Source organism: Saccopteryx bilineata, chromosome 6 (genome assembly GCF_036850765.1).
Source record: "Saccopteryx bilineata isolate mSacBil1 chromosome 6, mSacBil1_pri_phased_curated, whole genome shotgun sequence".
Taxonomy (NCBI): domain Eukaryota; kingdom Metazoa; phylum Chordata; class Mammalia; order Chiroptera; family Emballonuridae; genus Saccopteryx; species Saccopteryx bilineata.
This window is the reverse complement of record NC_089495.1, coordinates 208165001-208190159: the sequence shown is the minus strand read 5'-3', so window position 1 is coordinate 208190159 and position 25159 is coordinate 208165001. Positions and strand designations below refer to the sequence as shown.

Sequence of the window (25159 nt, the reverse complement as noted above, 5' to 3'; positions counted from 1 at the left end):
CCCATGGGTCAGATTGGTCGGATCCCATCGCAGCGCGTGCCCACTGCCCGCGCGCACGCCCCCCCCACAGACGCGGGCACGCTCACATGCACGCGCGCGTACACACACACACACGCACACACTCACTTTACTAGCAGAAGACGAAGAGCCAGAGAAGGCGCGACCCGGGCCGAGATCCTGCCTGTCTTAAAAGGAAAACCGAGCGGCCGGGCCATCTTGAGAAGGAAAGAAGCCGCGACCCAAGATCCGGACACAAGAGAAAGCCGAGGGCGTGACGAGGCCATGGGCAGAAATCGCGAGGCGCGCAGCGAGCTCACTCGACGCCGCCGAGTCGGGAGGGCGGCTGGCTCCGCGGGCCAGGGCGTAACCCAGGGAAGGCGCGCCAGCCCTTCTAGTTAGTCCAGGCGCGCTTCCTGGAGGAGGAGTAGGAAGGTTTGCCGCCCGAGCAACCGGGATGAATGGAGGGGGCGGAGCAGCCCGGCGGCGGGCCAGGCCCACCCGAGGCCCCCTGCCGAGAAGAGGGGGTGGAGGCCCGCAGTGCCCTTAAAGCCCAGGCTCAGGAAGCCCTTCCTCGACCCGCCGCGGTGGCTTGATTCCGTGAGTCCCTGAGCCCAACGAGTTTCTTCCCAGAAACTTACCAACCCCGCCCAGCCCCTAACCCGGCGACGCCTGGGCGGGCGCGCTGGCCCGGAGAAGCCTACACTTTCTGGCTCAGTCTCCACGGGCTTCCGGGAGGAGGCCGCCCCGAGCTGACAAGGAGTACCGGTGAGGGAGCAGGTCGGGCTGGCGGACGGGACTCAGTCCAAGGCTGCACGGTTCCCGCGCTGGGGCTGGGCGTCTGGGCGGCATTAGGACCCAGGCGCGGCGCGGGGGGGTGTCGCCAGCTCCCTCCGCTGGCGCGCCCCGGACGCCGAGTTTTGGGTGCGGGAGAACGAGGTGAGGATCCCGGTGCGCGCGCGAGTGCCGCCGTCCGACAGCCGACCGCCAGGGCCGTGACCGCGATCACCAGGCGCGCGTTCCATTCCCAGCCTTGCGGTGGATGCCCCATCCGGCGGGCGCGCAGCGGGGGCGTGCTGGGCGGGGACGCGGAGCCGTTGGGGCGCTAGGGGGTCGCGGCTGCCACCCCCTTTAAGGGCACCAGGGCCGCGTGGGTGAGAGGGTCGTGGGGGGCTGCTTCCCAGCCTGGGCGAGAGTCTGGGGGTGAGTTCAGTCTCCAGGGAGTGAGTGGACGGGTGGTGCAGGGAGACCCTCAGGGACGATATCGCGGACACTGCGCGCTGGCTTCATGTTCTGCATCGACGTCTTGAGCGTCTTAAACTTTTGAACCAATGAGGTAGCCGGTGGAGGGCTGGGGGGCTTGGGAGTGGGCGGGGCGCAGTTGTGAGGCGCCGGGCTTTTCAGAACCCGGCACGCTGCTGCCTCTGAAAGCCTCGTTGGACGTTCTGCGCAGAAGTGTGCCCACCGATAGTGGTCCCCGGGCCTCCGAGTGTCCCCTGCACGGCTGTAGCAGTCTCCAACGGGGCTTGGACCACCGAGGGAGGGCCAGCCCGGGCTTTGTATGACATTTACTTGCACGTGGGGGCGCCCGGGATGGGAGTAGGGTGTGCACCATAGCCACCCTTCCAGAGCCTGGCCACCCTTGTCTTCTAGCTGTACTGCCCCCCCCACCGCTCCTCCTCTCTGGGTGCAGCCCGGGTTCCCGCCCCGCCCGTAGGTCGGCATCCTGCCCCACGACCCCCAGGTTCTCCGAGTCTAGAGCCGCTTTCCTCTTGTGCGCGCGGCCCCTCCTGTGGCTTCCTTCCTCGCACAGCGCGGCACAAACAGCCGCGACCATTCGGGGCCCGGCGTGGGGAGCGCGCACGGCTCCACACTTTCCCATCCCCCCTTGGGGACCAACGGCTCCGCCTCCCAGGAGGCCTTGGACTTGGCTGGTGGCGCCCGAGGGAGAAAGGCAACGAGAGGAGGAGGCCGTTGCCCCTTCGCCCCGTGTCGCACGGCTCCGCGGGCTTGTGAAGTTGGCTGCGCGTGCGAAGGGTGTTGATGTCTGCCAGGACCCAGCGTGAGAGGGAGAAGAAAAACGTGCCGAGAGGAGCGCTCCCGCAGGAGCGCTGGGCTTGGCGACGACAGGACAGGCGGAGAATGGGGCCGGCTATTCCAGGGAGGGTGGAGGTGGCCACCTCCCACCCATCCCAGCCACGTTGGAGTCTGGCAACCAGGGAACTCACCTTGACCTCAGGGGGTACTGTTGATTACTCTTGGAGAAAACGGTGCTGAGAACATCTCCCTGCCTCCTCACCTGGGTAGCCCCTAGCAGATGGGCAAAGTAACGAATAACAGGCTTGACTTCCTCTGGCTCAAGAGAGCCCTCCCTAATACCATCCCCTGCTCCTTGTCCTCCCAGGTCGGCCTGAGTGGGGTCCCTGGGACGGGTAAGAAGAAATCAGCGGGGTTGTTGTGCGGGGGTGGAGGGCAGACACCCGACACTGTCCAGAGCTGGTCCTCGGAGTGCCCGGGCTAAAGGTTCTCTGGCTTCCCTTGCAGAGAGTTCTTCCATCATGTCACAGCCTGGACGCGATGAGGATGCAGGTGAGCACACTCGGTGAATAGAGATCCTTGGTCAGAATTCTCCAGGGGAGCTAGGCCGTCCACCGGGGTGCCCATGGCCTTGGCCGCCTGTCTGCAGTCCGCTGCTGGTGCTGGGATGCCTTCGGAGTCTACGCCTCAGGCAGTTGTGTGTGGTCAGAGAGGCGGCTGAAACTGCCCTGGACACGGGCAGGTCTGTGGTCCCAGGGTCCCAGGAGGGCAGCTTGCCTCCTCTCCTGGTCTGTGTAGACCCTCTGGTGATCTCCCATGGTCACTTTCACAATGCTCTGTTATCTGGACAGCCTTACTTGGGCCAGGCATTTGGAGGCTCACATCCCTCAGTCCCTGCCCAGCCCGGTGAAGGACGGGCTGGCTGCCACTGTTCCCCTGAAGAAATGTGACTCTGCTTCTCTGTCCCCTGCTAGGAAAGGGTTTAACTAACTCTCCCTTCCCCACATCTCCGGGCTGGCTCTGTGCTGCCTCTCCTGTGCCCGGACCCAGGAGCCGACACGACTGTCAGACGGGTGTCATCGTGGGAGAGGGCTTGGACAGAGTGGTCCTCTTGCCCGGGGTCCCTGCGGCACAACGACTGCGTGTGCCGGGCTGCTGGCATGGGAGTTAGGCATGTGGCTGGGCTGTTAGGACGGAGATGGGGACGTGGCATCCCAGGAGCCTTGCAGGGACCTGGTAGTGCCACCCGGGCAAGTCCTGGGGAGAAGGGAGCAGCGTGGGGAGATGCTGCGTGCTTTGGGTGACAGGGAGGCTGCAGCAGGCTGGGGCCAGAGAACCAGATTGTCAAAGCAAAGCTGGCCTGGGCTTGGGCAGGGAGGAGGAGTTTTCGGTGGACATGAGCTCCGTGACAAAAGTCAGGAGGACACCCTGTGACTGAGGAGCTCTGCTCTGGACTCTGGGTGCAGTGCAGACCGAGGGCGAGGGTTCACCTGTCCATGGGGGTCTTGACAGCGGAGGCCTAGGGTCTCCTGCCCAGAAAGGGCCCAGGCTGAGCACAGGATGGAGGACACGGGGGAAACGGGGCCTTGGATGTGCAGAGGAAGCCGGCGGAGGGAGGGGACGTGAGTCGGGGCGAGTCCCTGCCTGGCAGGTGTCCGCGTGACTGACCCTTCCCTCTCCCTGCACAGGCGGTAGGCACAGGGGTCGGGGCTGCAGGAGTCCCTTTCCTGGGATCGCCCACATGTGGTGCACCATTAGGGACCCATGGTCAGGAAGAGGAGTCAACGAGGCCGAGAGGGAGGCGGGAGGTCTTGCCAGAGGGGAAGTGGGCTTTGCCCTCGGAGGACAGGAGCTGGCCCGGCTGGGGTGCCGGCCAACTGGCCGGAGATGGGAGAGGTCGAGTGGCAAGTGGGACTGGGTCTGAGGGGCCAGGAGTCAGGACCGCGGTAGCAAGGATGACTCAGACTGTGCTTCCCCCAGAAGTGGCGGGAGCCCCAACAGGGCTTGAGGATGATTGGGACACCTGTACCCCACCTGGAAAGCCTTCTGACAGGAGGGAGGCTGCACTGTGGGGCTGTGGGGCTGTGGGGCTGTGGGGCAGGGGCAGAACCGACAGGGGCTCTGTTCTCTGGGAGCCCCAAGGGGCTGCCGCATGCCCCGCCCCTCCTGGGGGTGGGGGTGGGGGTGTTGAGGTGAGGCCTCCTTCTGCCGATCCCGTCTCTTGTCAGTCTCTGGCTCTATCTGTCTGGCTGTCCTTCTTTGCCTTGTCTGCTGTCTGGACCATGTCTCAGCCTTGATGCTCTGTCCACAGGCCCCCCTCGGGATGAGACCCTGTGCCAGCAAGGTGGGGAGGGAGGGGTGTGGATGCTGCCACAGCACCAGCTTCCCTCGGATCCCATCTGGGCAGCCAGGCAGGTCTGGGCAGGGGTGAGGCAGTCCTGCGTCCCGACACCGTGTTCCTGGCTCAGAGTCTGTAGAATGGACGTATGTTTTTCTAGCTGAAGGCTGTGTGTGGGGGTCAGAAGAGGACAAAGCTGACTCCTGCAGCTGGAGAATGTGGGAGAACGTTGTTGGGTGGGGGCCTCCAGCTGGCTGCCATACTCTGAAGGGGGCAGGGGAGGGCCGGTGAGACTGTATACTCTGTTGTCTACCTGGGTGGGCCTGAGGCTGCCGCCCTGACCACTCACGGAGAGGGCACCGAGTGGGACAGCCCAGGGTCCCTGCTCTTCGGTCTTGAAGTCCTTCCTCGGGCCCAGCGCTGACAGCCAGGCCCTCTTTGGGGGGGTCTCTCTCTTGGTGGTAGTTGGATCACCAGGCTACCTCAGGAGCGACACAGACGATACTTCCGAAACCCACGAGGAGAGCCTGGGGGAAGAGGCCTTCGAAACGGTCAACTCCTCCATTGTGTCGGGCGAGAGCATCCGCTTGTTTGTCAACGTCAACCTGGAGGTGCAGCCCAGCCACACTGGTACGGCGGCTGGTTGTAGCAGGGAGAGACTGTGGGGGGCGGGCTGAGGCTTGGGCAGGTGTGGCCCCGGTTCTCCTAGAGAGACCTGAAGAGCTGGGGTGGTACCCGGAACCTCCTGCCTTTCTTCTAGCTGAGTGTGAACTGCCTGATGGCTGCGGCCTCCTCCACACCTCCCGCAAGGTGAGTGGCCCATCTGTGGGACAGGAGGCATTTGATCCTGGGCCGCTAGTCAGGGGTGGGGGTGGCCGGTCCCCTGCAAGAGCTCGCGCTGCTGCCCTCTCTCATGACACAGGGATCTCACACTAGCCCAAGGCTAGGGCCGTCCCTCCCGGAAGGGGATGTTGGGCCTGGTGGGAAGGGGCCGCCAGGGGCCACCGCGGAGGAGGAGAGGCCCGGGTGGTGACGGTCCCGCTCACTCACCGGCCTGTGTCGTGTCCCCCACAGTTCATGAAGTTAAAAGACTTCAAGGAAGAGATCCGCGCACACCGGGACCTGGACGGCTTCCTGGCTCGGGCCAGCATCATCCTGGACGAGGCGGCCACCTCGCTGGACGACGTGCTGCGGTCCATGCTGCTCCGCGTCGCCCACGACCCCCTCTGCGTGGAGCTTAGCTGCAACCTGGACCTGCTGATGGCCATGCTCTTCACTGACGCCGGGGCCCCCATGGAGGGTACAGGTAAGGCCCGCCGCCCCTCCTGGGAGGGGGGAGGTAGGCCTGGTGCCCCTGAGCCGGCCAGAGAGGGGAGCCAGCTGACCCTCCTCTCCTCCGCCACCCTGTCCTAAGTCCATCTGCTGTCGGATACCATCCAAGGAGTCACTGCCACTGTCACGGGGGTGCAATACCAGCAGTCATGGCTCTGCATCATGTGAGTTGCCAGGCCACTGTGTGGCCTTCCTACAGGTCACCTCGGAGCCGGGTATCCCATGTCCCCGCAGAAGCTGTCCACCCAGTTTAGGGAGAGAGGGGGTGAGGGGATTCCCATTCCATTTGGTCATCTTCTTTTTTTTTTTTTTTTTTTTTCTTTGCATTTTTCTGAAGTTGGAAACAGGGAGGCAGGCAGACAGACTCCCGCATGCGCCCAACCGGGATCCACCCAGCACGCCCACCAGGGGGCGATGCTCTGCCCATCTGGGGCGTCGCTCTGTCACAACCAGAGCCACTCTAGCGCCTGAGGTAGAAGCCACAGAGCCATCCTCAGCACCCGGGCCAACTTTGCTCCAATGGAGCCTTGGCTGCGGGAGGGGAAGAGAGAGACACAGAGGAAGGAGAGGGGGAGGGGTCAAGAAGCAGATGGGCGCTTCTCCTGTGTACCTTGGCCGGGAATCGAACCCGGGACTCCTGCACGCCAGGCCGACGCTCTACTGCTGAGCCAAGCGGCCAGGGCGGTCATCCTCTTTTGTTCCTAACAGAAGTCACTGGGGTGGGGGGAGAGTCAAAGTTGGGTACCCTGGGTGGGGTTACCCCCCAACCAAGAGTGGCAGCTGTGTGCCATGTGCGCCCCCTGCCCCTGCCAGCTGCACTTCCAAGTGCCTGCAGAAGCGGCACGTGTGCATCAGCCGCCTGGACCGCCCCCAGAACTGGGGAGAGAACTCCTGCGAGGTTCGCTTTGTCATCCTGGTGCTGGCCCCACCCAAGATGGTAAGGGCTGGTCTGGGGCGGCTCCTGCCCCTGGGCGAGGGGTCCAGGCTTCCTTGCTGTCCCTGGGAGGGAGTGGGGCTCTCTTCCTCGTGCTGGAGCATTTCACAGTCCCGGCCTCCAGAGCCAGGGAGGGGGGAGTGGCTCGTTCCCACCCTGTCGCTTCCTGGGGGCCCACCGGGGTTTCCCTGACACGCCCTTGCTAGGTCTTCCTGGAGCCCTAGCTTCCACAGGGACCGCCCGAAAGACCATTTGTCCTGCCTGATGGAAGAGATACTTGTCAAACATTATTCATTCAACCACGGGGGCTCTCCGTTGGCCTGCCCCGACCTAACTTTTCTATCTAGTTGGCTGACAGCCATGTGCAGGTGTGACTCTTCCCCCCCACCCCACACCCCACCCCCAGAAAAGCACCAAGACGGCGACGGAAGTGGGGCGCACCTTCGCCACCATGTTCTTGGACATCGCCTTCCGCCAGAAACTGCTGAGGACCCACACGGAGGAGCAGTTCAAGGAGGCCCTGCTGCACCAGAGCCACCTGCTGTCCTCGGAGAGCAAGGCTCCGACGTCCAAGAGAAAGAAATACAGCAAAAACTCCATCTACAGCCAGATAACCCCAAAGGTACAGGGGCGGGGCGGACCTGGGCAGATCGAGGGGGCCGGGCCGGGGTCCAGGGGGCGGAGCAAGGTCCAGGGGGCGGGGCCGCAGAGCTAACAGGCCCCCTGCTTCAGTCCCAGTCCCTGCAGCCCCGAGATTTTCTCGCCGTGGGAAAGGGCATCCGGGAGGACTTCGCCCGCCGGTTCCCAGTGTACACACTGGACTTCACAGATGGTAGGTGGCCCTGCGGTCCCCTGAGAGCTCAGCCTGTGTGTGGCTCAGACCACACAGAACGACACCGTGTGCCCCATCCTGCCCCCGTTCCTAGGCATCATCGGGAAGAACAAGGCTGTGGGCAAGTACATCACCACCACCCTGTTCCTCTACTTCGCTTGCCTCCTGCCCACGATTGCTTTTGGGTCCCTCAACGATGAGAACACTGCCGGGGCCATCGGTGAGGGGCCGCGGAGGTCAGCGGGGAGTGCTGGAGGGGGCGGGCCCCAGGACGGCGACGCCCACCTGACCGCCCCACTTGCTCAGGTGTCCAGAAGACCATGGCCGGGCAGAGCATTGGAGGCCTCTTGTACGCCCTCTTCTCTGGGCAGCCGCTGGTGGTCCTGCTGACGACCGCACCCCTGGCCCTGTACATCCACGGTGCGGCACGGGCGGCGGCAGCGGGGAGATGGTGCCCGCGGTCCCCAGGCCCCGGCCGGGCCCTGAGCGCCAGCCTCTGTCCTGCTGCCCGCAGTGATCCGTGGCATCTGTGATGACTACCAGCTGGACTTTGACACCTTCTACGCGTGGACAGGCCTGTGGAACAGCTTCTTCCTCGCAGTCTACGCCCTTTTCAACCTCAGCCTGATCATGAGTCTCTTCAAGAGGTGATGGGGTCCTTCCCTGAACGGCTGGGGCTCTGAGCGGGAAAGAGACCAGCGCCCGGGATCTGGGTCGTCCTCCATGCCAGCCTCTGAGGTCCTGTCACCCTAAGAGGGGATGGGGCACCCCAAATGGAGAGCCTGGGACTGTTCATTTTCAGTAGGAGGGGGGCGCATACAGCTACCCCCACCCCCCATAATAACTCATCCCAATCTTACGAGGCATGTCACCCCCTGGCAGGTCAACAGAAGAGATCATTGCCTTGTTCATCTCCATGACGTTCGTGCTGGATGCGGTCAAGGGCACGGTCAAAAGTGAGTCTCTCTCCAGTGGCCACTTGCTGCAGAGGGGTCAGAGTTAAGATGGGGGTAGGTATGTTCCTGGCTGTGGCCGGGGCCAGTCGAGCAGCATGCAAGCTAAGGTTGTTTCCAGGGTGCTCCAGGGTGATCTGGGGAGCAGCAGCCTCGTGTGCTGGAGGGGGCCAGGGCTGTCCCGGGCAGGATCAGGGCACTGGGCCAGGCACGATGCACACTCCCAGACAGGGCAGAGGGACAGCAGCAGGGAGTAGGACTGGTGGGGGGTGGCGAGTCGATGGGGTCCTGGGTGATGGAGAAGGGCTAGCTTCCCTCCCCCACTCCTCCAAGATGCCCCTTCTCCCTTCAGGGCCCCCCTACCCAGGGCCCCCCCCCCCCGTCTCCCGAAACCCAGACGGCTGAGGCCCGTTGGCCTGTACCCACAGTCTTCCAGAAGTACTACTACGGCCACGGGAAACACGACGCAGATCACAGTTTCGCTGGGAAGCTGCTGGGTCTGGGCCCCAGCCTCAACACCAGCTTCCACGCTGCCCTCAACTCCAGCCTCCTGGCCAACCTGCCGGAGCCGATCTCCGTGAGCAGCCCTCCCGCTGAGCACCCGGGCCGGGACACTGCCGTGCTCAGCCTCCTCATCATGCTGGGCACGCTCTGGCTGGGCTACACCCTCTACCAGTTCAAGAAGAGGTGAGGGCAGCCTGGAGGGGCGGGGAGGGGAGGGGAGGGGAGGGGAGGGGCAAGGGCCACAGCTGCTGGACCATGCTGATCCACCCGCCTGTGCCCCCAGCCCCTACCTGCACCCCTGCATGCGGGAGATCCTGTCTGACTGTGCCCTGCCCATCTCGGTGCTCACCTTCTCCCTCATTTGCTCCTATGGCTTTCAGGAGATTAAGAGTGAGTTGGGACTGGACGGGAGTGGGGATGGGGGGCGGGCTGGAGTGCTGCAGTGGAGCTGCAGGCTGGAGCAGAGGGGTCTGTACCTCGTTGCAGTGAGCAAGTTCCCCTACAGCCCCAGCCAGAACCTGTTTAAGATAGCAAAGATGGATTCGCTGTCCCTGGCCGCCGTCGGCAGCGCCATGGGCCTCGGCTTCCTGCTGTCCATGCTCTTCTTCATCGAGCAGAACCTGGTGGCCGCCTTGGCTAACGCGCCGGAAAACAGGTGCGCGGGGGCGGAGTGGGAGGGCTGGGGGGGCGCCTGGCCCTCCAAGGGGCCGGCAGAGGGGGCTCTAGCCACGTGTCTCTGCCTGTCCACCGCAGGCTGGTGAAGGGCACGGCCTACCACTGGGACCTCCTGCTCGTCGCCATCATCAACACGGGGCTGTCTCTGTTTGGGATGCCCTGGATCCACGCCGCCTACCCCCACTCCCCGCTGCACGTGCGGGCGCTGGCTCTGGTGGAGGAGCGGGTGGAGTACGGACACATTTACGAGACGTGAGTGTGAGATTCACGCCTTTAGGCCTGAGGCAGGAATCCCATAGGCCCTAAGGTGGGACAGCCCTGGGCCACAGGTGACCTAGGGAGGAAGGGATGTGGCCCTGAAGCCACCCTAGCCTGGGAACCCACACGTGACCCGAGGTGGGGCACGGCCCCCACGGACCGGGGTTGGAGTGACCCCCGTGCTCTGGGACCACGCAGGATCGTGCACGTGAAGGAGACGCGGCTGACCACCCTGGGCGCCAGCATCCTGGTGGGCATCTCCCTCCTGCTGCTGCCGGTCCCGCTGCAGTGGATCCCCAAGCCGGTGCTCTACGGCCTCTTCCTCTACATCGCCTTCACCTCCATCGACGCCAACCAGCTCTTTGAGCGTTTGGCCCTGCTGCTCAAGGACCAGGTGAGGGGTCTGGCCCTGAGCAAGGGGCAAGGTATGGGGCGGGGGAGACACGTGGGCGCCGGACCTGCCCACCCCCGGCTCCTCCCAACCACACGTGGCTCCTCCCACCCATAGGCCTCGTACCCGCCCACCCACTATATCCGGAGGGTGCCCCAGAGGAAGATACACTACTTCACTGGCCTGCAGGTCCTGCAGCTGCTGCTGCTCTGTGCCTTCGGCATGTGCCCCCTGCCCTACATGAAGATGATCTTCCCCCTCATCATGATCGCCATGATCCCCATCCGGTACGGCGGGATGGGTGGAAGAGTGGGCGGGCGGGGAGGGGGTGCCCTTGCCTTCGCCCAGATTCAGTGTCTGTCTTCATCTTCCTGCCTGTCCCCACCCATCCAACCCCCACCCCACCTTGTCCAGCTACAAGCTGCTGCCCCGAATCATTGAAGCCAAATACTTGGACGCCATGGACGACGAGCACTAAGCCTGACCGGCAGGCCCTGGCCACGTCCCGCCCCCGCCAGCCGCCACCACGGGGACTTGGTTGCGGGTGTCTTGGAGTGCTGCTCTGTGCTGTGGCCGCCTCGCAGCTGTCCCAGCAGGCCTCGGGCGCGGGGGCGTGGGGCCATAGGGGCGTGGGTGGGAGTTCAGGGGTGTGTGCCTGCACTTCCCCACTGCCTTTTTGCTTTGGGTCAAAACACTGCCCAGGGTGCGACTAAGCAGGACAGATTTTCTTTTGATAAAAGAGTCAGATGCCTGAAAGAGAAACCATTTCCTTGATTGTGTAAGGAATTCGCTGTATGCCCCTTAGAGAATAAAGCTCCTGTTTCTAAGCTTCTACCTGCCGTCTCCCTCCCTGTAGCCTTGCCCCAGCCTCTGAAGGGCCCCTGGGGGAAGGGGAATGAAAGGGACTTGTGTGTGTGTCGAGTGTCCTCTGTGTTCTCGTCCAACTCCACACAGTGGATGTTGGCTCAAGGGGGAAATGTGGAAGACCCGGGAGGGCTTGGTGCTGCCAGGAACCTCCAGGGGAAGTGTCTGGGAACAGCATGTGCGAGGACCCTGAGGAGCATAGCTGGGGAGGAGAGGTCAGCAGGGCTGACTGCCAAGGGCCCTGACTCTCAGCAGCCTGACCCGAGAGAGGACGGGTGTGTGGGGGTCAGATGGGCAGTTCCGAACTATTTAGTCTATTGGGAGAGTCTAGAATTTGTAGGTAGGCAGTGTGGGCTGGGACAGGGGCTGCACCCTGCACCAGTGCAGCGCTGGTGGGGTGAACCAAGTGGAAGAGGCCAGACCGTGGGGTTTGGTTTGACGGAAGGGAGAAGGTGCCGTGTTTCTGGCTCGGCCACTTGGTGGCTGACAGGGTAGGGTCTATGACAGTGGCAGCAGGCAGCAAGGACTCCAGATCTGAGGCTCAGGGGAGCGCCCCCTGTCGGTACCTGGGCGCAGCAGCAGGGGTAGGCAGAACACGGGGCTCACAGACGCCCCATCACGTCACTTTTTAGGGCTCCAGCTGGACAAATACACCGTAGACCGAGGACCACAAAAGGACTGAGACCTGCATACGCCAACTTAGAAACCAGCACAGAGACAGTGCCTGTGGCGGAAAAGGGGCAGAGGCTGTGAACAGGAGAGGCTCTGAGTGGTGGCAGGGAAGCAAGAGATGGTGCAAATGCCCCGGAAATCTGAAATAGGAAACCCAACAGTGAGGTGGTGCCTTCCGCTTGGTGGGCTGGCAAAAATCAGAAGGCTGGCTGGATGATCCAGGCGGGCATGGGGGCCTCCTGTGCACTGACGGGTGGAGGCTGGGCTACCCGCCAGGTACCTCACCCTGCAACCGAGCAGTGCCATTTGTGGGGGTGAGAGGAGCTTAAAGCTAAGGAAAGAGGGACAGTGTACCCTGCACAGCACAGAGCTCCGGGGAAGGAGCGAGGGACAAAGAGGGATGTCTTGCCCCAAGCTGTGGGCATCTGCCCCACTCATGTGGCATGTGAGCCTTTGGGACCCCTCCCCAGTAGCTTGGGTCTCCCCTGAGGGTGGGGTCACATCCGGGATCGCCAGCCACGGACCAGGGAGGCTGCGACATCAGCCCCAGCCAGACATCACCTGCCACCAAGGAGACAACTCAGAGGGGCCAAAAGAAGGGTGTTTGGCTGCGGCCACGCGCACGGCAGGAAGACACAGGGCTAAAGCCGCGCCAGGGCCATGCGGCCAGGACTACAGGATGCGGGCCGGCGGGGACACTCTCCAGAGCTGCCTGTGAGCATGAAAACAAGCCTGGGTGCCCCAGCAGCACTGAGGACACTGCCACCCCCTCCCGGGCCTGCTGCACGGGACAGGCTTTTCTGAATGTCCTCAGGGGTGGGGACCGTCCCCTCCCCAAACACCTGCAGGAAAGGCGAGGGAGCCATCCCAGGCCCCCAGAGCCCCTCCCAGAGGCCCTCCCAGGCCCCCGGAGCCCCTCCCAGAGAATGGCTCCACCAGGGCACAGTGAGGGTCTGGGGCGGCTGACCCTGGCTGAATACAGCATGTCAACCCAACTGGGGTCGAGGACTATCCCTGCCTCTGCCGGAAAAGTGAACTTGACATCATAATCGCAAGCCAACATTTGAGCTGCTCCGATGTACAACCCCACGAAGCAAAGGCACTAGATGTCCCACGTGGTCCGTCCCCAACCCAGCAGACACCGTGGGGACCAGCTGGGCAGTGGCATCCTTCGATGGGTGGGCGGGCAGCACGGATCTGGCATGGAAAAGGTCAGCCCTGCGTCCGAGACTTGACAAATGAGGGGAAATGGAACACTCCAGCTAGCAAGCGCGTGCAGTACAGCGCTGGCCTTGTCCCACCAGCACCCCCCACCCCTCACCCCCATCCTGAGAGGGTTCCTGCTTCTGCCAAAGGGGACTCAAGAAACAGACACCTGCCCGGGGCAGGTTTCAAAGCAGATACATCCAGTGCCTTCCACAATGTTTATTTGCCACATTTTAAAAACACTAGGACTGTGTGTGGTTCTTCCTCAATCCTGCCAAGGTCAGTCTAACACCTGAGGCCCCTTCGGGACCCCAGGCCTGGAGGCTGTAGGAGAGACCAGTGAATCCCCGAGAGCAAGAGAATGGTGTCCGTTGCCCAAAGTCCTCCAAACAGCCACCTGCTCCTCGGACTGGTGAGGCTGTCAGGTCTCAACACCCCCAGGGAGTGGTAACCCTGAAGGACGCATTGGAGGGGTGCCTCCCTGGGGGGGGCGTCCCTGGCGGGGGGGGGGGCGGGTTCAGACTAGCCCTCCCCAGATCCCCGGTGAGCATGCTCCTCGCCGGCCCCAGGACAAGTCCGGCCGCCAAAGTACTCCTGCAGCTCACGCAGGGCCCGGAAGCGATGGGAGATGGCGTTCTTCTCGGCTTTGGGCATCTCCGCGAACCTGAGGGGCGACAGCAGCAGCTCAGCGAGGAGGGAGCCCAGATCGGGGGGGGGTGTACTTCCCCTACCCCCCCAACCCCATTCCAGAGCCCAAAGCACGAGTCCCCAGGAAAAGGGTAGTGGGGCCACCAGCTCCTGGCGGCCGGTTCATTTCTCAAAAATGGTGACGTTTTAAATGACCCCATCGGAGGAAACCCACATGAGTGTGTGTGGCAGGCCTTTATACACCCGCTCCAGTGTGTCCAGAAGCCATGAAGGGAGGCTGGGGACAGGGACGGGCTGCGTGTTTGACCAGCTTTGTCATCTGTTGACAGGAGGCAGCGGTGCCTGACAGAGCAAACACAGCAGTCTCCTCCTGAACACCGCGGGGGGCAGCGGGGGGCCAGCCAGCCAGCCAGCCGGGCCTCCGGGCCAGGGCCCCGGTGAGCAGGCGGAGTCTCCCACACCCCAGTGGTGGGCTTCAGATCTGTGCTGACCAGTGTGGGGCCACTTACATTTAAATCAGTGACAGTTGAATAAAAAGACTCTCAGTTTCCCGATCGCCCTAACCACAAACACTCCACGGCCACTGGTGCCTGGCTGCTACTGGATTGGACAGCGCAGCTGTAGAACATTTGTCCCCAGAGAGCATTCCTGGGTAGTGCTCCTTCGAGCTGCCCTCAGCCCTGTCCGGCTATCATGAGGCCTCGGACTCCTGAAGGGCCTGTCCAGCCCGGAAAACCTGACTCCCATAAGGGCCAGCGTGTCCCATGTAAACAGGGGAATCAGTAGTCAATACTGGGAACCCTCAGCATAGCGGGGGTTCCATGTCCATCAGGAGCTACCAGTGCTCACAGTTTCCCAAACTAGGTGGGGAGAGTCAGAAGACCCCCCCAAAAATCCGTCAGGGGTACAGAAGACAAGCCAAGGTCAGCGAGGGGAAGCCACTCCGAAGCCACACAGCTGCTCTGTGGAGCTGGAGCCCAAGCCCAGGTCTCCCGGCTACGCCTGGCTGCCTCCCCCCCTGCGGACCCTGGACCAGGCCGCCCGGATTCCTGGCGTCCACCCCAGCAGAGCTGCCCACAGCCGGAACAGCACCCTCGGAGCCTGCATCCACCCACATCCGCGGGCCTGCGCGCCAGGCCGGGCGCTGACCTGATGGCCACAGCTAGCCTGACCCCGAGAAGAAACCGGGCTCCTTACGTCTGCTCGCATCCATCCGGCTGAAAGCAGGGGTCCCAGCCGAAGTCCCAGCTGCCTCGGGGCGCCACGATCCGACCCTGCCGGAGGAACAGGGGCAGGTGTGTCGCTGGGGTGTGGGACACACACTGGGACGAAAGCAGTGGCCAGTCTGAGCTCAGTGTGTTGATGGGGTTAAACCCTAGTCACTGAAAACACGGTTTCAAGGGGCCCGTGGTGTCTGCAAACGTTGGCTGCACACACGTCTGAAATGCACAGCGGGGAGCTCCCCCCTCACATACAGGGAGGGGCCGTGTGTCTGATATCCCTGCAGCCCCCCCGCCCCCTACAGCTTTGACAAACTGCAACCTCCTGAGTAAGGGTCAACTGCGAAAAACTGACAGAAAACATTCCCTACTAATAGGAAGTTAAGGGCCCCAAATTTTGTGGACAAGCTCTATGCCAAGCTCTATGCCTGCTCCTATGACGGCATTCCTCAAAATGCAAGGGAGCCTCTCACAATGCAGTGAAATAACATCACAGAAATTACTCAGCACAATGTTCAATATACAAATGAGCTCAATAAAGACGAGCTGTAACAGGTGAATTCCAACAGGAACACGTTACAAAGAGAACTGACTGTAGTCCAGTGTCATGCAATGTCGTGTTGCCATGAAAGCAGTAAAAAAACTTATGAACAGCCCTGGCCGGTTGGCTCAGCAGTAGAGCGTGGGCCGGGAGTGTGTAAGTCCGGGGTTCGATTCCCAGCCAGGGCACACAGGAGAAGCGCCCATCTGCTTCTCCACCCCTCCCCCTCTCCTTCCTCTCTGTCTCTCTCTTCCCCTCCTGCAGCCAAGGCTCCATTGGAGCAAAGTTGGCCCGGTCGCTGAGGATGGCTCTGTGGCCTCTGCCTCAGGCACTAGAATGGCTCTGGTCTCAACAGAGTGATGCCCCAGATGGGCAGAGCATCACCCCCTGGTGGGCATGCCGGGTGGATCCCGGTCAGGCGCATGCGGGAGTCTGTCTGACTGCCTCCCCGCTTCTTGGAAAAATACAAAAAACAAACACAAAAACTAACAAACAAAAAAAACCTAACTTGAAAAATAGAAGAGAGGTGGCAGAAGGTGGGGATCAACCACATCCGTGCCTGGTCATTCCGACCGAAGGCGAAGTCGGTTTCTGCTCGTAGGGAGCTGTGTGGCCGGGCCAGTCACTGAACTACTCTGAACGACACCCACACAGCACACACGTTTTCTGAGCACCTGCAGTGGGACAGGGACGAAGTGCTGTTGGCACTGGGGTTACAGCGGGCTTCCCCTTGCCCCCCACAGAACGGAGCCTAAACAAAAGCAGGCATCAAACCAGTCCACAAATTACCAAATGCAAAGTACCTTCCGGGGAACAAACAAGGAACTGGGGCTCCAGGATGCAGTGACTTGGGAAGGCCCTGGGGCCGGAGCGAGAACACATCAGCGCCAGCCAGCGCAGGGTACGACGCTGAGGCCAAGGCCCAGAGACAGGGGAGGGCGTGGCAGATGTGTTGCTCAAGGGACGGTGTGATCGGGTTCAGAGAGCTCAGGTGAGAACAGAGGGTGAAGGAACAGGGCCGCCTCGAGTCACGTGGGGGCTGGGAAGTCACCAGGGCTGAGGAGACGGTAGGGAACGATGGGGACGGCAGGGACCAGGCCCTGTCAGCAGCCCGGGGGGGGGGGGGGGGCAGTTCACACCTCTGATCCTTTGAGAGGACATTCCCACATTCACAGCAGCATTATTCACAGTGGTCAAAATGCGGAGGCAATCAACATCCATCGACTGATTAATGGATAAAGAAAATGTGGTGTATGCGTACAAAGGCTTATGCAGCCTTGAAAACCCATGACCCTGGCCGGGTAGCCCAGCTGGTTAGAGCATCACCCCAATACGGCCACATTGTGGGTTCGCTCACCCATCAGGGGGCCAGTACAAGAATCAACCAACGAATGCATAAGTAAGTGGACCAACAAAATCCATGTGAATTTCTCTAAAATCAATAGATTTTTAAAAAAATGTAATGATACTGGTAATTTTTATGTTTTTTTTTTACCACACACACACAAACACACACACACACACACACACACACACACACCTAACCAGGTAGGGCAACACGACACCCGTGAGGTCAGCCCCCGGTGCAGTCTCTGGGTTAGGGCTTGTGGGCTACAGTGGGGCTCTGGATAGTATCCTGAGCAGGCGGGAAGAAAGGAAAGAGTGAGTGCTGGAAGGCACCGTCCGGCCCTAAGGAGGGAACCAGCTCCGGCCGGGCACCCTCCCCGCATAACTAACGCCCTGGACCCCAGGCTGGAGTCGCAGCGCCCCCTGGCGGCACGCGGAGGAACCAGCATGGGCACCCACCGAGGTTCGGCCTCTGAACAGGCGCACGGGCTCCCTGGCGTCCCCGGAGCTGAAGGCGAATGTGCAGAGCGCGTAAGCCGACTTGTCCTCGAACCCGGCCAGGAGCTGGTAGAGACCTGCGGGGAGGGTAGGTGCAACGAGGGCTCGGCCACGCCCCCAGCGGCCCCCGCACCGGCCCGGGATTGGGAGGCACCCGCCAAACGGGGGGTTTGTACATGTCATCAGATAGGCTTCGTGCTGATCACCCTGGGAGCTGGGTCATGGGGACGTGGGGTTCGTTATTCTGTTCTACTACTGTACACGTTTAAATGCTCAGTGATACAAAGTGATTTTAGAAGCACTAAAGAGGGACCATTCTGGCCTGCTGTTGGTGACAGGGTGTGCATGGTTGGGGCCCAGGCGGGGAAGACCGCGAACCCCAGGCCACGCCGGTGGTCAGTCGGCCAGTCCTCTCGGCCAAAATCAGCTGCAGTCCCTCTACCCCTCAAATTCACAGCTCCCTCCACCCCTTCCCCATCCACCCCTCCCAGGTCTCAGTGCCCCCTGGCAGCCAGGTGTGCAGGGAACGTGTGAGCCTCCCTTTACGGATGGGGAGACGGAGGTGAACAGGGCTCTAGGGTAGGGCTGGAACCTGGGATTCCCCACTGGGTTTGGGGCCCTCCCTCCCTCCCTCCCCCACCCCCTCCCACCCTCCCCCACCCCCTCCGGACTCTCGATTCCCGACAGACCTAAAGGGGGAAATAAAGTACCTTCGGGCTTCAGCTTCTCCAGGAACCATTTTCTGCAAGGCAAAGGCGAGTCAGACGCCAGAGGAAGGATCTTCTGACCGCCTTCTCCTCTGGGTTGCGCCCCCTCCCCCGCTGGGGGACTAGAGCCCCAGGACAGCTAAGGGGCTGACATGACCAAGACCGTCTCAACTCAAGACGAAGAGAAATCCCCCAACAGGAAGAAGGAAATAGAGACAAAGAGACCATGCCGAAGAGCATCACTGATTCACTGAAGGGCTCCACCCGGCTGGTAATCAGGGAGAAGCAAACTCAAACAGCACGTGACACTTCGCACTCCCACATTGCAAGATGCGAGCAAGGCCTGCTGTAAGCCTGTAGGGGTGCTACGCCCTTGGCAAACACTTTGGCAATCCGAATGTTCAAGATATACACGTCCAAGACCCGGTGACAGCTCTGCTAGGCCTGGGCCCTCCAGCCCCAGAGAGGGGCTATGTGTATGTACCCTTATAGAGATACCAGGGCGCTGGGTGCTTTTAAGGAAATCCATTTTCAGATCCTGACGTCCTTATTTTCTCTTTCCCGAAACCGATCGGCTCAAGAATGGACCTCTTCCGGAGGGAGGATTCCCCTTGCCCATCTCCGTTTACTCAGTGACATTCCCACACTTTACAAAAGAAAGGCATGCCTCCCCCCCCCCCAGCCCCACCCCTAATCCTTCCTCAGGACAACCTGAAATATTGGTATCGATGCCAAGGCAGTGAGTGGACCGCGGTATCGGGTATAACCAATCATTTCCAAGTTCGGGTGGCTCGGTGGGCACGGCCCTGCCAGGGGGCGGGGGCGTACTCACATGTAAGGGCCGGGCAGGCCCCCGAGGGCATTGAAGCAGAGGCAGGTGTCCTCCACCAGCACAGGTCCCTGCACCTGCAGCAGACGGAAACGCAGCCCTGAGACCTGCCACAGCAGCGCCCCCTGCTGCCACCCTGGATGCCCTGTGGCAACCGGGCCCACAGCCGGCTGGGATCGGCAGCAGCAGCAGCAGATAGAGGTCCATCTGCTACCGGGATTAGCCCTCGGCTAATCTCTGATATCCATTTTAGAGACAGGGACACCGGAGCCTTGGTAGGGTGTACAGCCCGCTCCAGGCACATAGCAGAAAAGATGGGGCTCCTACTCCGGCAGCCTGACCCCTCAGGAAGCGCTCTCTCGCGGTTCCGCAGAGACAGGTGAGAACAGGAGAGAATGTGTGCGGGCAGACGGTAGGGGCTGGCACGTAAGCATTGGAGAATCGGGGAGAGAGAAGTCTGTGTGCGTGTGACGGTCTGGGGAGACACCGTGCAGTCAAGGTTGAGAAAGGCACACACTCCAGGGCCAACACAGACTGACCACAGGACAGCTCGCCCTGGGCAGGCCCCTGAGGTCCTAACAAATGCTGCCCACCCGATGGTCCTCCACTCCTCCCCAGAGGGCACAGGCCCCAGGAGCCCCCACAACAAGAGAAGGGAGCAGAGCACCCACGCGGAGCAGGCACCTGGCGAGCTGCCTCCCGACACTTCTGTATGGAAATCTCATCGGGCTCTCCCTGGTACTCGGGCACTTTCAGGGTGGAAAAGACACACAGTCAGGTCACCGGCAGAGAAATCAAACCGTCTTTTAAAGATAAAACGAAACAGACTTACGATCAATTTTCTGTGCCACCAAAGTACATGGAAACTTGTCTCCTAAAATCTGAATGACCTGTTCCGAAACGAAAAGAACATTGTATCAGCATTTGTTAATGACTTCCCTATTACTACACAAGCTGTCAACCACCCTTCTCATCGGGTCACAAACTGTCCGGCCAGTCCCCTCAAGCTTACCAAGTCGGGCCCATGAGCCTCCCCCCAGCCTTCGGGGGTCCACTCCCGCAAGTCAGCTCCCTCCTGTCCTCGTTCTCCGACTTCCGGTCTCGGTTCCTGCTAACCACCCATTCAGAACGCCCCCCCCCCCAATGCTCCGGGAACCCCACCCATTTTCCTAGGAATTCTCTATCAGCCATTACCCAGAATCCAGGACACCTCAGAACTTGGAGGGGGGAAAAAACTACCATTTTTAAAAATTAATTGATTTTTAAATTAAATTTACTGTGGTGACATTGGTTAAAAATAATCTCTTTACTGCCTGACCGATGGTGGTGCAGTGGATAAGAGCGTCAACCTGGGATGCTGAGGCTCCAGGTTTGAAACTGCGAGGCCGCCAGCGTGAGCACGGGCTCACGCGCTTCAGTGTGGAATCATCAACATGGTACCAAGATCAATGGCTTGAGCAAGGGGTCATTGGCTCAGTTGCAGCCCCACTGGGTCAAGGCACATATGAGCAGCAATCGGTGGACAACTAACGTGACGCAACTATGAGCTGATGCTGCTCATCTCTCCCTCAAAACAAAACGACAAAAAGCAAAAAAAAAAAAAAAACCTCCTTATTCTCTGAAATTTAGAATCTCCTTCAATTGTAAATATAGAAAATCAAGGTGGCATTGGTGATTCCTATGACCATTAAACCTATTAAAATCACAGATGTTGGCCCTGGCCGGTTGGCTCAGTGGTAGAACGTCGGCCTGGCGTGCAGAAGTCCCGGGTTCGATTCCCGACCAGGGCACACAGGAGAAGCACCCATCTGCTTCTCCACCCCTCCCCCTCTCCTTCCTCTCTGTCTCTCTCTTCCCCTCCCGCAGCCGAGGCTCCATTGGAGCAAAAGATGGCCCGGGCGCTGGGGATGGCTCCTTGGCCTCTGCCCCAGGCGCTAGAGTGACTCTGGCGCTAGAGTGGCTCTGGTCGTGACAAAGCGATGCCCCAGATGGGCAGAGCATCACCCCCTGGTGGGCGTGCCGGGTGGATCCCGGTCGGGCGCATGCGGGAGTCTGTCTGACTGCCTCCTCGTTTCCAACTTCAGAAAAAAAACAAACAAACAAACAAAAAAAACACAGATGTTGCCATATCCCCTTACACTTATAGCAGATATCTCGAAATATCATTTACGCTCATTTTAAAATTAGTCCTGACTGGATAGCATGATTGGTTAGAGCATCCTCCTGATACACAGAGGTTGTGGATTCAGTCCCTGGTCAGGACACATATAGAAACAGATTGATGTTTTTCTCTCTTTCTCTCTCTCTCTCTCTCTACCTCTCTCTCTCTCAAATCAATAAATAAGCCTGACCAGGTGGTGGCGCAGTGGATAGAGCATCGGACTGGGATGCAGAGGACCCAGGTTGGAGACCCTGAGGTTGCCGGCTTGAGCGCAGGCTCATCTGGATTGAGCAAAAGCTCACCAGCTTGGACCCAAGGTCGCTGCTCGAGCAAGGGGTCACTCGGTCTGCTGAAGGCCCACGGTCAAGGCATTATGAGAAAGCAATCAATGAACAACTAAGGCAGGGGTCCCCAAACTAAGGCCCGCGGGCCGCATGCGGCCCCCTGAGGCCATTAATCTGGCCCCCGCCGCACTTTCGGAAGGGGCACCTCTTTCATTGGTGGTCAGTGAGAGGAGCATAGTTCCCATTGAAATACTGGTCAGTTTATTGATTTAAATTTACTTGTTCTTTATTTTAAATATTGTATTTGTTCCTGTTTTGGTTTTTTTACTTTAAAATGAGATATATGCAGTGTGCATAGGGATTTGTTCATAGTTTTTTTTTTAATGTCCGGCCCTCCAACAGTCTGAGGGACAGTGAACTGGCCCCCTGTGTAAAAGGTTTGGGGACCCCTGAACTAAGGTGTCGCAACGAAAAACCGATGATTGATGCCTCTCATCTCTCTGCGTTCCTGTCTGTCTGTCCCTATCTATCCCTCTCTCTGACTCTCTCTGTCTCTGTAAAAAAATAAAAATTTAAAAAATCAATAAATACTTTTTTAAAAACTAAAATTACGGTAATCCATACACTACTAGATTGAATCCTTTAATACATTAATAAAGCATACGTAACCCATCACAAATGCTTTTAATATTTTGAGAATTGTAGTTCAATAGATCTCCTTCGTAATTCTATGTATTTCATTTCTGATATTTAAAAATATTTTCTTGCCTGACCTACGGTGGCGCAGTGGGTAAAGCGCCCACCTGGCACGCTGAGGTCGCGGGTTTGAAACCCTGGGCTTGCCGGGTCAAGGCACATATGAAAAACAACTGCAAAGCAACCAGCAACGAGGAGTTGATGCTTCCTGTTTCTCCCCCCTTTCTCTCCCTCGCTCCTCTCCAAAGTCAATGCATAAAATCTTTAAAATATATATGTCTTCCTGAGAAAGGGTCTAGAAGGTTTATCAGTCACCAGTGGGGTACCACGGGACGATGAGTCCGTCTTCTTCAGTGAGCCTCATCTGGCCACGCCAGCCCCTTCTTTTAAATGTGGGACGGCCATCTCTTCAGCTAGAGGTGGAGCCGGGCTTGGACTCCGGCACCCACCATCTTGCTTTGGGCTCTGTTCAGGGTGGCACTATCTGTCTGCTTGACTGGTCTGGCCTCAGGACCTCAAACCTTTTCTATCAACACAGGGCTCAGGCTCCTGAGAAGGCCACTCTGTCCTGGCACAGAAGTAGACAAATGAAGAGTCCCCTAAAGACGGCAGCCCCCCCACCTCCACTGGTCTGCCTCAGATATACCTAGTGGGGGTCATCCTTATTCCCCACCTGCTTTGGCCATGGCTGACCCAGCAGGGGCAAACCCTTGACCACTGGCAAGGCCAATCAGAGCTAGTGACTGGCAGAAAAGTCCCACTGCCTCCTCCACTGGGAAAGGGGGAAGCAGAAAGATTCAAACAGGAAAACGGATGATCATACAGAGGACAGGACAGCCCCTCAGGAGCCTATGGGACACCGTGACATTTACTTCCACTTGAGTAAGACGGTTTAAATGAGCTCCCTGGGATCTCTTATTATTTGCATCCGAAGATGTTTCATCAACCCTAGAATCCTCACAACCAGCTACAAAGTGCCTGTAGCCAGGAACTTGGGATCCACTGCTTCCTTCACTCCTCCTCCCAACGTCCCCATGTCACAGATGCGCAATGAGGCTGGGAGAGGCTAAAGAGTAAGTTCCGGACCGTGGTGGGACGTGGACAGCTCAGTCGGGATTCTCTGGCCCCTGTCGGGCCCCTGTCACCCCGGAGCCAGCAGCGCGGTCTGCATCAGCTCCAGAAAGGGGGTCGGGATCCCGGTTGGAGGTGTTGCTCAGTAAGCGACCTTCGTGACGGGTGCTCAGGACCCCGCCACTCCATCGGCTCCCACAACCTCTGAGCGCACAAGTCCCGTGTCGCCGGCCACCCCACGGTGGCCCCTCCCACCGGTCCAACCCCTCCCATACGCCCGGGTCCGACCCATCCCTGCGATCCACCCATCCCCGCGATCCCACTTGCCACCCTCGCCCCGCGCCTTCCCCCACGTGCTCCCGCCGCGCGGAAGCCCCCTCTCCGCCCACTCCCCCGCCGACCCGGCCACGCGCACCCCACCCCCCGCCAAGCCGCCTCCCGGCCGGCCTCCCACACCCGCCCAGCACCTCCTCCAGCTTCTTGGCATTCCCCGTGACGAATACGATCTTCTTCCCGGCCAAGGAGGCCGCCATGGCGACATTCGGGTCCCAGTAGCCCCACCGGAAGCCCCTGTGCTCGACCTGCGAGCACTTCCGGCCGGCGGCGGAACCGGGCAGCTGGGCGTGCAGCCGGGAACGCGGGGGAAGCTGTCTGTGCGCATCCCGCTCCGCGGTGCGAATCCGGCTCCGCGGTGCGCATCGGCCCGGCTGTGCGCATTGGGCCTCGCTCTGCGCATCGGGCTCCGCGGTGCACATCGGACCTCGCTCTACGCATCGGGCTCCAAGGTGCGCATCGGGCCCGGCTGTGCTCATCGGACGGCGGCGACAGATAACTATCTTCCGGGACAAGGCTGTGCAGGGCGCCCGGAGTCCTCGCTCAGACCCCTGGAAAGCACAGTGCCGTTTTTCCAGAGGAGCAGCCTAGAACGCCGAGCGCTGGGAAAAGGAGGGAAATGCCCGGCCCTGCGTCCCAAGGCGGCGGTCTTACCGAGGGGAGGCTGCCTGCGCCCCAGACCAGTCGCTCCCACCAAGGGGCGTCGCTTCGGGGAAGAAGAGACCGTTCCAGCTGCCCGCCCCAGCGCCATTTTCGCCCCTCTCTGGGATTTGGGCGCCGAGGGAAGCAAAGAACCCCCTCGTTTCCACCCGAGGCCGTTGATGAGCGGGCACGTCCAAGCCTGTTGCTGAGAACTGCCTTTTTCTGAGCAAGGGCTCCCAAGGAAGGAGATTGCATCATTCATTCATCATGCAGCGGACTACGCTAGAATTAAAATGTGTGAATTTTTGCTTTGCCCAGTTAGCTCAGTTGGTTAGAGTTTTGTGGGGGGATTCCCGGGTCAAGGCATATACAACAATCAACTAATGAATGCATAAATAAGTGGAACAACAAATCAGTGTTTCTCTTTCCCTTCTTCTAAAATCAATCAATAAATTAAAAGAAAACATTTTTAAAGATTTTTATTTCATAATTTTACAGAGAGGTGAAGGGAGCGATAAGTATCAACTCATAGATGCTTCACTTTAGTTGTTCACTGCTTACCCTCTCATATGCAGCGGATGGGCAAGTCCAGGGATTCGAACCAGCAACAATGTCCTGGAACAACGTTCCAGGTCAACAATACCCTACCCACTGTGCCACCACAGGGCCGAGCAATAATAAGTTTTATTTATTTATTTTTTAATTAATGTAGGCCCTGGCCGGTTGGCTCAGTGGTAGAGCGTCGGCCTGGCGTGCAGGGGTCCCAGGTTCGATTCCCGGCCAAGACACACAGGAGAAGCGCCCATCTGCTTCTCCACCCCTCCCCCTCTCCTTCCTCTCTGTCTCTCTCTTCCCCTCCTGCAGCGAGGCTCCATTGGAGCAAGGATGGCCCGGGCACTGGGGATGGCTCCTCGGCCTCTGCCCCAGGCGCTAGAGTGGCTCTGGTCTCGGCAGAGCGACGCCCCCTGGTGGGCAGAGCGTCGCCTCTGGTGGGCGTGCCGGGTGGATCCCGGTCGGGCGCATGCGGGAGTCTGTCTGTCTCTCCCCGTTTCCAGCTTCAGAAAGATTAAAAAAAAAAAAATTTAATGTAAATTATGAGATATTCCAAACTTACAGAATCTAATAAAAATAGATACTCAAGTTTCTACTATTCCAATCTAACAATGCGATATTGTTAGTGCTTTTAGTC

The 25159-nt window shown here is 59.9% G+C and overlaps 2 protein-coding genes across 8 annotated transcripts; one reads left to right on the top strand and one right to left on the bottom strand.

Moving 5' to 3' along the window:
• Window positions 1-564: 564 nt before the first annotated feature.
• On the top strand, window positions 565-11085 carry SLC4A11 (solute carrier family 4 member 11). Of its 5 annotated transcripts, none has more exons than XM_066237082.1 (21): window positions 565-765; window positions 2402-2429; window positions 2542-2586; window positions 4838-5002; window positions 5133-5182; window positions 5447-5678; window positions 5787-5868; window positions 6518-6641; window positions 7045-7260; window positions 7371-7470; window positions 7565-7690; window positions 7777-7890; window positions 7985-8117; window positions 8353-8426; window positions 8852-9110; window positions 9211-9317; window positions 9414-9582; window positions 9681-9854; window positions 10059-10254; window positions 10369-10538; window positions 10666-11085. In XM_066237082.1, the coding sequence occupies exons 3-21, from the start codon at window positions 2556-2558 to the stop codon at window positions 10727-10729; spliced, it is 2586 nt and encodes an 861-aa protein (XP_066093179.1). In that variant the 5' UTR covers window positions 565-765; window positions 2402-2429; window positions 2542-2555; the 3' UTR covers window positions 10730-11085. The 5 variants fall into 5 exon arrangements, with proteins under 5 accessions (XP_066093179.1, XP_066093177.1, XP_066093180.1 ...); XM_066237083.1 differs by lacking the exon at window positions 565-765 and adding an exon at window positions 780-936; XM_066237080.1 differs by lacking the exon at window positions 2402-2429.
• Window positions 11086-13192: 2107 nt separating this feature from the next.
• ITPA (inosine triphosphatase) lies at window positions 13193-24411 on the bottom strand. Of its 3 annotated transcripts, XM_066237112.1 has the most exons (9): window positions 23463-24411; window positions 19616-19673; window positions 19468-19532; window positions 18787-18860; window positions 17958-17989; window positions 17193-17324; window positions 15251-15281; window positions 14839-14915; window positions 13193-13657 (listed from the first exon to the last, which is right to left on the bottom strand). In XM_066237112.1, exons 1-9 carry the CDS (start codon window positions 23805-23807, stop codon window positions 13422-13424), a joined length of 1050 nt encoding a protein of 349 aa, XP_066093209.1. In that variant the 5' UTR covers window positions 23808-24411; the 3' UTR covers window positions 13193-13421. The 3 variants fall into 3 exon arrangements, with proteins under 3 accessions (XP_066093209.1, XP_066093207.1, XP_066093208.1); XM_066237110.1 differs by lacking the exon at window positions 15251-15281 and having other exon boundaries at window positions 17209-17324; window positions 23463-24402; XM_066237111.1 differs by lacking the exons at window positions 15251-15281; window positions 19468-19532 and having other exon boundaries at window positions 13452-13657; window positions 17209-17324; window positions 23463-24407.
• Window positions 24412-25159: the final 748 nt, after the last annotated feature.